The sequence below is a fragment of the Lasiosphaeria miniovina genome, assembly GCF_030549165.1.
Source record: "Lasiosphaeria miniovina strain SMH2392-1A chromosome Unknown B0T26scaffold_2, whole genome shotgun sequence".
In the NCBI taxonomy this organism is placed as follows: Eukaryota; Fungi; Ascomycota; class Sordariomycetes; order Sordariales; family Lasiosphaeriaceae; genus Lasiosphaeria; species Lasiosphaeria miniovina.
The window spans coordinates 5683666-5696481 of NW_026848221.1; the positions used below are offsets into that span (position 1 = coordinate 5683666).

The window sequence follows — 12816 nt, forward strand, 5'->3', positions numbered from 1 at the left end:
AGGTACTTTTTTAGGTGGGAGATTGGGTGAGTTATTGCTTCTTGCTTCTTGCATAACGAATACTCCCCCCACGAGTATATGATAGGCAGGTAATTATCACGTCTCAAAAACTTTACACGACCGAACAACCAACACTTACAAGAGCCCGCCAGCCAGCCACAAAGACAACTCGCTGCATTACTCATTACATTTATCTAGATGTACATGTACATTACCTCTCACTACACCACTCCCCCCACCGCAGCCAGCCCGCACGCTAGAACCCACCCGATCACCATCCCCATCCCCATCCCCCCTGTCCCCATCCTCGCAGCACCATTCCCATCCTTCCCACCGCCTCCGCTCCCCCCACCGCCTCCACCCGCAACGCCGGCGCCGGCACCTGCAGCATCGCGCAGATACGCGGCCACCAGCCCGCCCCAGGCGCCGCGGTTCGCGTCCTGCGCCGTCGCCACGCCCGCTCCACCGCCAGCACCGGCATCATCGTACACGACATTGGCAGTGGCCTTGGTGGCGAGCGAGAACCAGTACAGGTCCTTACTCCCCAAACCGCCGACGTACGCCGCGTTGAGCTGGCACACACCTGCGGTGGCGGCGCACGCGGCGTCGCGCCAACCGTTGTCGGCCATGCCGTTGAAGAAGGCCCACATGGCGGCGCCGTGGACGGTGGTTGTGGAGGTGTTGAATGCGTGCAGCGCCCACGCGCGGAAGCACTGCGCGTTGTCCTGCGCGTTTTGGGCGGCGCAGTTGGCGAACGTCGGGTCGTCTGCCCATGGCGATGGCGATACCGAAGGAAAGGGGGAAAAGGGCGCCGGCGCGCGTTGCGGCGTGTTGGCGCCCTGCCAGTAGGGCGGCTCCGTCTGCAGGCCCGTCGCGAGCACGTTGGAGCTGTTGTGGAATCCGTACTGGTAGAGGGTTGTGTGCTCGAATGATGTTCCGACTAGCCATACGGGCCCCGGCGAGCTCTCGACGAGGACCCCCCGGCCGACGGCGATGTTTTGGGCTGTTGACGGGTCGTCGAGGTTGTGGTCTGGTTCGGGCGGGCGCTTGTTAGTGAGATGCGAGATGGAGGGGGAATGAGAGGAAGAGAAGGTAAACCTACCAGCAACCCATCCCCAGAAGCCCTCGAAATACGCCGACGCCGTCTTGGCCACGTGCAGCAGCGCGAAGGCGGCCTTGCAACTGGCCGGGTCCGGGCCCGCGCACTTGTCCGTGCTGCCGATCAGCGAGTCGAGCGCCCCGCCGACGCGCACGACGCAGTTCCACAGGCCGACGTCCCCCGGGGTCGCGCCGGCCATGTTGACCTGCACGGCCACCGCGCCGGGCAGCACGTCGGCCACAGTCACCAAGAAATCGGTCAGCTGCGCCACGCCGCGGTCGCCGGGCTGGCCGACGCGGATTATGGGTCGCGGGTTGTCGCCGTCGCTGAAGTTGGCCCCCGCGCCCGAGATGACGCTCAGCACGTCGCCCACCAGCCGGCTGCCCGCCGGTACTTCAATGGTCGAGTTGGTCCGGTAGATGCCCTGCGGGAAGAAGACGATGTGGCAGGCGGCCGCCGCCTTGGCTAGGATGGCGTTGATGGCCGGGCCGTCGTCGTGCGAGTCTGTATTTTTTTTTTGTTTTTGTCAGACGTGTTTTTTTGTCTCTGTGAGACTGATGGGTGGACACGGCAACTTACTATCGCCGTAGATGCGGAACTGCGCGTCGGCCATGACGTTGACGACCTGGTCGGCGCCGTACTTTTCGTACTGCGGCAGGGGGGCCGTGAAGTATTTGCCGTTAGTGACGAGGCTGGCCGGCCGGTTGATGGTGTAGGTCTGGCCTGACTGGTAGTTGCCAGGGTTACTGGGAGTCATGTGTGTTAGCGGCACCACACAGATGGGGAACGAGACGAAAAGGGGATGCTCAGAGAAATAAAAGCAATAAAACAAAAAAGGACTCACGTATTCCCCATCACCCACGCCTGGCCCGCTGCCACAGCGCCCGCAAGCAGCGTGGAGCCCGTCGAGGACCTCACGGCGGTAGCGTTGCTGACGGCGAAGTTGTCGAGCACGAGCGAGGCGCCGCCCTGGCTCTGGGCCGAGACCAGCACGTTGACGCCGGCGGCGCAGTTGGTGGCGGACGAGTCGACGACGGACACGGCGCCCACGACGCCGTCGCCGGCGGCAGAGGCAGTGCCGTTGGTGCGGGCCATGTCGACGCCGTACAGGCAGTTGCTGAAGGCGCAGCCCTGCACGGTGACGACGTACGCCGTCTTGACGTAGATGGCGGTGGCGCAGCCGTCAAAGGTCAGGCCCTTGAGCAGGTACTGCTGGTTGAACAGCTCGATGCCGACGGCGCCGCCCTTGAACGACTACTCGAGAATTAGCTGCTGTCGTTGGTCTGCTGCAGGAAGAAACTCACGCAGTCGGAAATGACGTTGCCCGAGCCGCCGTTCTCCATGGTGATGCCCGTGTGGTTCGAGGCCGGGGGCATGACGACGTGGACGTTGGTCAGACTGCAGCCCTGGGAGACGGACCAGTCGAGGGCGCGGGCGTAGACGACGGGGGCGATGGCGGTGGTGTCCATGACAAAGTTGCGCAGGGCCATGTAGAAGTTCTTGTTGGCGCTGCCCTCGCCCTGGTGGGCGTCGTAGCCGCGCACGACGGGGCTCGCGTCGAGGGCCGGGTCGGCGAGCAGCGTCGGCGGGTCCAGGGCGTCGCCGACCAGGAAGGTGTTGACGAGCAGCTGGATAGGCTTGCGGATGCGGTAGCGGCCGGGCGGCACGTAGACGTACGCCGGCAGCGTGGTGACCGTGTTGGCCGTCCGGTTCCACGCGGTCACGGCGTCGTTAAAGGCCTGCGACGAGTCCTCGGCCCCGGTGGCGTCGGCGCCGTAGGCCACCACGTTGCGGTAGTGCTGGAACGTGGCATCGGCGCTGTGTGGCGTGGTGCCGTTGTGGTCGGCCACGGCCCGCCACCACTGTTGCGGTGGCGGGTTGGACGCGACGGGGCCCGAGCACGTCGCCGCCGTCGCCGAAGACCACGATGCCGCGGCGGCCCACACGAGAGAAGCGGCCCTCATGGTGGCAGACTGACTGACTGATCTAATTGCTTGGCTTGATCAAAACCAGGTTGTCAAAATCACGGCCACGCCCATCGTTTTGTTTCAAGTAAGCTGTGTAAGCTGTGCAGTGAAAGTCATGTCAGACAGACTTGGCAGTCAGCTTCACCCCCAAATCCAGTTCTCAATTCGGAATCCAAAAGTCAAGTCAAGACGAGACGAGACGAGACGAGACGAGACGAGACGATGCAACCGCGGCGCGGGAACTGCCACGCCGCAGCGTCCGACTAGTGCATTCTAAATGTACAGCTGAATGCCTCAGTTGGTCCGAATCGGGGGTGAAGCTGACGGCCGCAATCTGCCGCTGCCGCATTGGTGCCAGTGTCAGGCGGGCACGCGGCGGCGGCTCAGTCAGCTTCAGGGGCCGAATATACAGAGGTACTTAAGCTTCCATGACTAATCCGGCTCACCACCACCACCACCACCACCACCACCAGTCTCAGCCAGACGCGAACCTTGATGGTCGTCGGCACCTAAGATGGAAGTCTCAAAGAATACATAGCACGCCTTCCTCCAAACTGACATACAATTGCAGATTCCAAGTTACTGTACCAAAGTACTCAGACGTTAGTTACCACGAGTAAGGTACGAAGCGCTTCAGAATGGCCAGCCAGGAAGGGGTAGCTGAACGGCCTTTTCATTGTTTTTATTGCCTCCGGCCGCCCTCCGGGGGCGCCTGCGGCGAGCTGCTCGCTGTGCTCGGAAGCCGTCATTTCACAGTTCCATCTCTAGCAAACGAATGCTGAGAGTCAGTTAGCTGAGCAGTCTAACCGACGAGCACAGTAGCTTCAGTGGCTCCGTTCGTTCACCTAAACCAAGTACCTTGTTTAAGGATGGCCCTTTACTAAGGGAACCTCACATCATTCAGCCAGTGATTAATATGGACCCCTCCAACTGCAAATAGCCTGTTCTATGGCTCGTGTCCGAGGCGTGGCGTGGCGGCCATGGGTGCTGGTAGCAAATGGCAAGAGCGAGATACAGCATAGCAAGATTCGACAATAGAGACAGGTTGCAACAGTACAGGAGTAGCATAGAACTCTGGTTAACTGTGGTACACCAATGTGTCTTTTATATGTGTGTTATTTCATTGTTTTGGCGTTTACCCCTTTTCCCCTGTACAGCCTGGCTCGAGCGAGGGGGAAGAGGGTGCTGGCTCAGCTATTCTCCTGTAAACAACAACAACCAGACCAACCAGAAAGCAATCTCATAAAGCTCAAAGTCAAGAAATAGACAAGTACTGCTAAACCACTAAAGCCCAAATGCCTACCGATTACAAGTTCTGAAGGTCATGTAAGTTACCCAACATGCCCAAACTAGCCAAAGGCACGACCAAGACACCGACAACAACCAGCCAACCATTCAAAACACGAACAGCTCACGTGACAATCGCTGCCACAAACATTGCCTATCTATCTATTGAACCTCTACTGCCTGTATGTACAATAAGATATCTCGAGGTATGTTGCGGCAGTTACATCTTCATGCGAGTTGCAATTACTAAACTAAACTAAACTTCACGTGGATGGTGATTAGCTCAAGAAGGAAAATACACCGGGATAGGCTTACTCAAATGTTTAGCGTATTACCAGCCCTAAGCAACACTGGCCGGCTTGGCTGCGGCGCTGTTCAACCCGATGTGTCTGATAGGCACATACTTGATAATCCAAGCGTGTAAAGGGGCACCAGTATAGCCCTTGCCATCTTCAGTCAACAACACACGCACAAGCACTGCAACTCTTTGGGGTTATATCTTGCTTGGCTTTATTCATTCACGTCATGTCGTGTCTCTGCCAGCCAGCCGTGGCGCGCATCCGTCTCGCTACACCTTCGCGCGCAAGTTGCCTTCGAGCTAGCTAGCTAGCTACCCGGTCACCAAGTCTACCGAGACAGTTTCCTTTCTGTCCCCTCAAGGACATTCCCTCAAGCATACCCCCTCACGAACAAGAGCGAAAATAAAAGCAGTCATGTCTCATCCCTTCTATCCCTGTCGCCGACAAACAGCCTGGGCATCTTTTGCGCCCCTGCCTGCCACTTTTCTGTATCTCGGGGTATTTTCCACACCAGCACGCTCCCGCAAAAACATATGTTGCGGCTAAATGCCCGCCGTAACCCCCGTCATGAGGTCCTCGTCGTCGAACGTCAACTCGAAGCCCATAGCCGCCGAGTTCGGCCCCGAGCCGTCTTTGTCCCGCTTCTGCTCCTGAACCAGATAGCGCAGGTACTCGGGCCGCGTGCCCAGCCGCTCGCTGGCCGCCTTCACTATGGGGCCCAGGTCCTTAATGCGCTGGGCCGCCGCCAGCATCTGCGCGGCGAACTGCTGCTCCGAGAGGTCGTCCGCCGGCGACAGGAAGTGGAGGTAGGCCGGCTGCGGCGGCGTGCCGTCGTCGCCCTCCTCGGCGGGCGCCGGCTTCTCGATGACGCCGTGCAGCATGCCGTCGCCAATCATACTCTCCACCAGCGCCTCGATCTCGGCCTCGGTCTCGAGCGGCGCGCCCGTCTCTGCGCTCTGCGTCTGCGCGCGTATCTGCTCGAGCGAGATCTTGGTGTAGGCCTCGCCGAGGTTGACAATCTGCCAGCGCTGGTAGTGGGAGAGCACGAGCTGCATCAGCCCCAGGTTGCCCTCCTCGGCTAGGCTGTACTGCCCCAGGGAAAAGACCTCGGCCTTGATGGTCTCGGCCGTGAGCTTCTCGAACGCCTTGCCAATCGCCGTGTACGCCTTGCCGAGCGTCGCGTACGTCTTTTGCGCGGGCTGGGACGTCGTGGGCGGCAGCGCGGGCATCTTGCCCGTGAGCAGCAGGCCGACGAGGACCCACTTGTTGTGTGCGTCGACCATGATCTTGCTGCAGGCCAGGTCCTTGGTGGGGTACGTGACGACGCGCTCCAGGGCGTCAAAGGCCTGCTGCCACATGCGGCGCTGGATGAAGCACAGGCCGCACAAGAGGTCGTACCGCAGTACCGAGGAGCTGCTGAGCTTTGCCGTCAGGCCCGACTCGGGGGTCAGATATGCAGCGAGGGCCAGGGCCGGGTCGCCTAGCAGGCCCTTCTCTGCGGCAGCGCCCTTGACGCCGGGGTAAAAGACTATCGTCTTCTCGAGGACGGGGAGGGCGGGCTCAATGTTGTTCGTCTCGTAGGCGAGGCTCACCAGCGAGAGGTGGTGCGAGGTCAGCATGGAGCCGGCAGGGTTGAGTCGGAGGATGGCTGTGGCGAGCACGTCGACGGCGACGGAAGCCTTGTGGGTGTTAGTAGACTGAACATGTGGTGCCAGAGTAGCCTGACCCCAATCTGGCAGAGTAGCCTGAAAATGTAGCGGCAGAATACAACTCACGGGCAACAGCTCGTTACTCGCGACAAGGTCGAGCAAACGGGAGAGCGCGGAGCCGACATATCGGATCTGGCGGGGGTCAAAGGTCATGAAGAAGGCGGTGACTCTGGGGAGGACGGCGAGGCGCTGGGGCTGGGTAGTTTTCTCCGAGGCCAGGATGGACTGCAAGAGGGCCAGGTACGAGATGGAGTTGACGGCCGGGTTGACGTGCTCGAGGAGCAGGGGGGCCAGGCTCGCCAGGTTGGTCGTGGTGTCCTTGAGGAGCCTCTCGGCCTGCTGCACATGGGCGGTAACGGCCTTGTGGTATTTTTCGAGAGTCGGCAGGTCGCCGTCTGGCGGGAAGGCCAGCAGAACGGAGGCGGCGTTGTCCATGGCTGCCGGGTGCGGTGGCGGACGTGATCTGATTCGGGATGGGTGGCGCAGACAGCCGATCTAGCGGCGGGGAGCTCGAGGTAGCGAGGGACCTGCAAGTTCAAATTAGGGCTCGCTCGACTCTTGGGTGCTGCACCTCGGTCGGGCCTCCAGTCGCATGCCTCGCGGTCGGTCGGCTGGCTGGGTGTGCGGCTCAGTTGAGGGGCCCTTCGCCGGCCAGTATTTTTCGATTTGCTGTGTGCTGTGTGCTGTGTGCTCCGTGGGGAGGCCAGGCTGCCGGTGCACGAGACGAAGTGAATGAAGCTCCCCGCGATTTGTCGCGAGGCAGCATTGGAGTGGGCCCCACTTAGCAAGGGTCACGGCTGCAGCTGGGTGCAGGGGCTGTAGTGGGGTACTGTGTAGTCAAACCCCAGAGGCAAGCCACTGTGGCACTAACAACGTCTCGTCGTGGAACGACACCAGGTTTCACGACATGCGGGCCACATCTATCTCAGTCACCAGCAACGTAGCTCGACAGTCGCACCCGAGACAGCTATTAGATAGCTACCCAGAGTCTACGGAACTGAACGGCCTTTTTTCTTTCTTTCCTTTTTGCCTTCGGCGGCCCTCCGGGGGCGCCTGCGACAGGTTGCTCGCTACGCTCGAAAGTCGCTCTTTCCTTCAAATACCTAGTTTATGCGATCGACCAAACCCTAGTCGAGAAACATTCAGTGCAGAAATGGAGTTGGGAAGACAGTCTCGATCCGTTCAGCTGAACAGGCTACATCTTAAGACATGCAACTCGTTCTGGGTACTTATCTCCCCAAATCAACTCACCCAAGACAGTCACACAAGCAAGGAAGCAGCGAGTCAGTCATTCACAATGCCAAAAGCAAAAAAGTGATGCATTTCCCTGCTGCCTGCCTGTCTGTCTGTCTGCGTGCGCACATACGTGCCCGTGCCGGCCCAAAGCCATGCCAAGCCGTACTCAAAATCCAGACTCCGCCTAAACTGCCCAAAGTAAGGTACCTAAACTAGGTAGTGAAGAAGGCGCAACGGCATTTTCTCTGTCCGAGTCCCTGCCCGTGTGTAGATACCCTGCCCGTGTGTAGATAGACTGCCCGTGTCCCGTCTCCCGTCCCTAGTATGCCACACAGGAAGGGAAGAAAAGAAAAAAACGAAAATGCGTCCGCCACAAGGGGCAAGCAAAGCAAAGCCAGAGACTCCAAAAAAACCACCCAGCCAAGTGGACCGCCGAGGAGAGTTTCATTTGGCCGCTAGCCTCGTATCTTGCTCCTCCCTCTAAGAACCCTGCCCTACTTCCATATTCCATATTCCATTGACAGCCCCATCCCGTCTCCAGGGTCTTAAAGTCCTTTTTTTTCCCGTGTTCGCGTCGTCGTGCCGTTTTCTTCCTTCCTTCGTATCCCTCCTCCCAATCCATTCCATATCGATGCGGGAATCAGGGAACCCCACGCCACGCCACCCCAAGCCAAACAGAAAAGGAAGGAGGAAGAATGGCTAAATAGTGCATCTAGGGAGTAAGAAAAGAAGAAAAAAAGGGGCCAAGGAAAGTTGAAAATGAAAAGGGAAAAGAAAGGGGAGTCGCGAGTATGAAACTAGGAAAAAAATTAAGAAGTAAATAAAAAAAAAAAAAAAAAAAAAAACCTTCCTGGCCATTGCTAGCCCCGTCCATTCTTTTTTTCTCTTTCCTTCCCTGTCAATCATTGATTCTTTTTTTCTTTCAGTCCAAATTCCCTCGTCTCACATGTCTAGTGCTTTTGTGGCCTTTTCTCTTTTTTTCCCTCCACATTTCCTTTGTTTCCCAGTTTGCTTGCCATGGCGTACGTACGTGACTGGCGTGACGTGGCATGACATGACATGATATGATTGGACGTGAACGTTGTCTAGAAGAGTAGAAAAAGAAGAAAAAGATCCTATAGAGGGGTTTTTGGTGGTGATGCATAACAAGAACGCTCAATCTTTCTTTTTCTCTAGTGTGGTATGGTATCTGATTTTGTTTCTGGGGATATGGGCGGGTGGATGGGTAAGAGCAGGACTGAACTCTTCCTTTGGCATCAGGGCCGGAAGGAAAGCAACGCATCTGCTGGGGAAAGCAGGGGAAAGGCCAAACTCCAAGAAAAATATCAAGGAAGCTGAAAAAAGGCAAAACTAAGGGGAAGTGGGGAAAAGGGGGCAGGCCATAGATGCTTGTTGCCCCTGACCATGACTGGGAAAATAGGGGGGGAAATGAAATGACCGAGATGGGCGGGTGTGTGTGAATAGAACTGCCAGAGGGAAAGAAAAAGGCAACGCGCTGCGTCGTGCTGCTTTTTCTTTCTCATCCCTCTCATCTTTCTCATCGTTGGCTGCTACTTCCATAACCCTCCCCCCAATCCTTGACCCTTGACCCTCCCTGGCTTGCGAGAAAGGGGGCAGTTCAAAAAGGGGCAAGGCAAACAGCTCGTATCGTTTTCCGGGAGCAAGCTTTCCTTCCAGTTGCAGATCTGGTCGGTAGCGACGGTGGTGGATAGATGAATAGTCGAAGCCATGCCATGGCACCGGCACCGGCACCGGCACCGACGCGTGAGCAGCCGCGCAAATCAGACCAGAGCCTGCCTGCTTCTCTTGCAAAAACAAAGAAGGGCCTGGTGATGTCGGCCCAGTTTAGTTTAGCTGGTACTGCTGCTGGTGCTGCGACATGGGCATGGGCATGGTGGTCGAGCGGCGCTGCTGCTGCTGGGAATCCAACGGCGAGCTTGTAGCGTTGTTATTATTCGCAGCAGATGTAGACGCAGACGCAGCTACAGAAACCAGCGGCGGCGCGATGGGCCCGAACGGCGAGGGGAAGAGCGCTGCTGCGGCTGTTTTTTTTTTTTTCACTCTGTTAGCCACCCGCCACCCTGTAGCCGATACGATACGACACAAGCGAGCCAAGAGACAGAAAGAAAAAAAAACTCACCAAACCGGCTCGTGCCCTTTGTTGCCGCTTCAGTTCCACCGCCGCTGCCCGTGTTGTTGCCCGTTTTGTTGCTCGCCGCGGTGTGGAACGGGCGCGCCCACCCGGGAGCACCGCCGTTACCATTACCACCACCACTGACTCCTGGAGTAGTAGAAGTAGTGTGTTGTTGCTGCTTCAGCAGCTGGCTCGCGCGGTCATTATCTGCCGCCGCCGCCGCCGCCGCCGTGGCCTTGCCATTTCCGCTGCCGCTGTTGTTGGTGTTATTGTTGCTGCTGCTATTCCCTCCCCTGAGCGTCGAAGCAACAGAACTAGAAACACTAGAAACACCAGAAACAACACCTCTACCACCCATCATCGTCGACGACTGCGGCGTAGTCGCAGCTCGCGCACGATGTTGCTGGACCCCTCCACCAAATGAAGTCCCATTATTACCACTCCCACCCCCATTCCCCCCATTATTATTAGCAGCCGCAGGAATAACAACCGGCAAATCGGTGCCCTCGCCCAGCAGATCGCCGCGGTGCGCGCGGTTCAGCTCGGCCTGGTGCTTCTTCCACCACGCCGGCAGCCCGTGGAACAGGCCCAGGCGCTGCTGCGTGTCCTTGTCGAAGGGCATCTCGTGCTTGTACTTGCAGCCCTGCTGCGTGAAGGCGCACACGCCCTCGTGCACCCACTTGTCGCAGTACACTTTGATTTTTTTCTGGGCATGTTGGGGCTGGGGCTGGGGTTGGGTGTGGGTGAGGGTGTGGGTGTGGTGGTTGATATGGCTGTGGGTGTTGTGGGTGTGGTTGTGTGGCGTAGGAGTCGTCGCTGTTGTTGTGGTTGTGGCCGACGAGGACGGCGTCGGCGGCGGCGAGCACGCCACGATGGAGTCGATGTGTGACTGCTTGTTGCGCGACGGGCGAGGCGCCGGGTCTGGGTGTTAGCCTGGCTGTGTTGCTTGTCAAGGGGGGGGTTGGGGGGGTTGTCATGGGTGACTGGTTGTGGTAATGGTTCGATGCCGCGTTTGCATGTTCATGTGTGTGGTGTGTGTGTGCCAAGAGAGACGGGAAAAGGGGGTGACTAGATCCAAACCACACCCCGAAAACGGGGGAATATAAAAGGGACTGACCAAACTCACCTGGATCGGATCTGGAATCTATTTTGCTTCTATCAGCACCCCTTCCCGAGAACTAGAATCATAAGAACAGAAACCTACCTTCCACGCCACGTGCTCCGTGTTGCTCGAGCGGCCGTTGGGGGCCAGGCCCAGGGGCACGGGCACGACGAGGAGCCCGTTGCAGTTGGGCTGCGACGGCGCGATGTCGTGCAGCGCCGGCAGCATGTCGGCGGGGATCAGGCGCGTGTACTGCCCGTCGGGGCGGCGGTACGCGTAGGCGAAGAAGTGGCTGCCACCACTTGTGCCTGCGTTTGCGCTGGCATCACCTCGCTGCTGCTGCTGCTGCTGTTGGACCTGTGCCGTCTGCTGCTGTTGCTCGGCCCCGCGCGCCTGCATCCAGTTCTGCGCTGCTGCACTCTCGTCGAACCCCAGCGAGGCAGACAACTGCTGCTGCTGCTGCTGCTGCTGTGGTTGATATTGGTGGTGGGGTGCCATCTGCTGCAGCAGCTGCTGCGTATGGCTTACACCAGCACCCACGCCCACGCTCACGCCCATTGGCATGCTCATGCTCATGCTTGGCGGGAAGAAGGGCGAAAACAACGACGGCGATGCTGCAGCCGCTCCAAGACCGGCCGAAGTCGGGACCGACGGCTGTCTCACGGGAAGCGCAAACGGACGCAAGACGCGGCTGGTGTTATTGGCGATGTTGCCATTACCATTACCATTATCACTACCGCCGTGCAATGGGTTGACGATGTGGTTGCCGTGGCTGTGGCCGTGGCCGTGGCTTTGGCTGTGACTGTGACTGTGGTTGTTATTGTTGGTACTTCCGCTCCCTCCACCCCCCGCGACGATGCGCCAGTTCTGCGAGGTCGGGCCGGGGCCGGGGCCGGGGCCGCGCGACTGGCCGTCCGCTGCGGGCGCGGACGGGCGGGCGGGGTGTTGGAGCTGGCCGTAGGGGTCGAAGGAGGAGGAGGTGCCCATGGCGCGGTCGTCGTTGGCGTTAGCGTTGGCGTTAGCGTTGGCGTTGGCGTTGGCGTTAGTGTTGGTGTCGTCGGACGAGACGAGACCGGTAGCCCGGCCCGGCGGCTGCGAGGACGAAGGTGAAGACGGAGACGACGACGAAGAGTGGGAGGTCGAGGGAGACAGCTCGTATGGCGACGGCAACGGCAACGGCTTGGAGCTAGCCTCGGAAGCTATATGAACGTGGCTGTAGTTGTGGTTCTGGTTGTGGCTATGGGTATGGGTATGGCTGTGGCTATGGCTGTGGTTCGAGGCGAGCAGCCGGACCATGAGAGAGTTGGGCGACGTGTCGGGCGTCGACGTGAACGAGGCGAGATCCGACGACGAGCCCGACAGGCCGTCCGACGACGTTATAGAGGGGCGATGGGGAGAGTTGCGGCTGGCACCAGCACCGGCACTTGGTGACGAGACAGGGGCAGTTGAACCAGCGTTTTGTTGCTGCTGCTGCTGCTGCTGCTGCTCCTGTTGCTGCTGCTCCTGTTGCAAGTTGTGCTGGTGGAGGTGTTGCTGCGACTGGTGGTGGTGCTCTTTGAGGAGCATAGCGTCCATAGCGGAGGCGGCCTGCCGGGGAGACAGACAGAGACAGAAACTGGGCCCCAAAGATTGGACGGTACCGTGCTGCGCTGTGCTGTGTTGTGCCTGTACCACAGGAGCACAAGAGAGAAGCCGATAAGATGGACAGGGCAGGGCGGGCAGGGCAGGGGTGGCTGCGTTGCGTCTGTTGCAAACGAAACGCGTCGACTTCTACCTATACCGCCTCGTCTCGCCTCTGTGAAATGCCAGCAGAGTAAAGTCCTTCCTTCTCTTTCGGGCTAGGGCAGCAGTGCCTCCTTGCCGTCGTTGTCGCCGGATCGGAAACAGCTGGAGCTCGCGAGACAGACAGAAGCACCCAGACAGGCTCGTCTTCAGAACAGCCTCACTTCTGCTTCAAGTGCTGAACCTGGGTTGGATCTGAGG

The 12816-nt window shown here is 58.9% G+C and overlaps 3 protein-coding genes across 3 annotated transcripts; all 3 read right to left on the bottom strand.

Moving 5' to 3' along the window:
• Positions 1-137: 137 nt before the first annotated feature.
• On the bottom strand, positions 138-3278 carry B0T26DRAFT_171833 (pectate lyase superfamily protein-domain-containing protein). Its single transcript, XM_060433569.1, has 5 exons — positions 2404-3278; positions 1944-2353; positions 1679-1845; positions 1103-1603; positions 138-1030 (listed from the first exon to the last, which is right to left on the bottom strand). Exons 1-5 carry the CDS (start codon positions 3061-3063, stop codon positions 222-224), a joined length of 2547 nt encoding a protein of 848 aa, XP_060301296.1. The 5' UTR covers positions 3064-3278; the 3' UTR covers positions 138-221.
• Positions 3279-5194: 1916 nt separating this feature from the next.
• On the bottom strand, positions 5195-6796 carry B0T26DRAFT_636879 (uncharacterized protein; the record flags this gene model as incomplete). The annotated part of the gene is made up of 2 exons (XM_060436873.1): positions 5195-6300; positions 6424-6796. 2 exons carry the CDS (start codon positions 6794-6796, stop codon positions 5195-5197), a joined length of 1479 nt encoding a protein of 492 aa, XP_060301297.1.
• A 2646-nt stretch (positions 6797-9442) lies between these two features.
• Positions 9443-12408, bottom strand: B0T26DRAFT_748663 (uncharacterized protein; the record flags this gene model as incomplete). The annotated part of the gene is made up of 4 exons (XM_060444991.1): positions 9443-9639; positions 9738-10620; positions 10858-10875; positions 10936-12408. The coding sequence occupies 4 exons, from the start codon at positions 12406-12408 to the stop codon at positions 9443-9445; spliced, it is 2571 nt and encodes an 856-aa protein (XP_060301298.1).
• Between the last annotated feature and the right edge of the window lie 408 nt (positions 12409-12816).

Coding starts and splice junctions, on each gene's coding strand:
- B0T26DRAFT_171833 (XM_060433569.1), bottom strand. CDS start 3,063: ATGAGGGCCGCTTCTCTCGTGTGGGCCGCCGCGGCATCGTGGTCTTCG. Junction 1,846..1,943: donor GCGTGGGTGATGGGGAATAC/GTGAGTCCTTTT, acceptor CATGACTCCCAG/TAACCCTGGCAACTACCAGT. Junction 1,031..1,102: donor CTTCTGGGGATGGGTTGCTG/GTAGGTTTACCT, acceptor CGCCCGAACCAG/ACCACAACCTCGACGACCCG.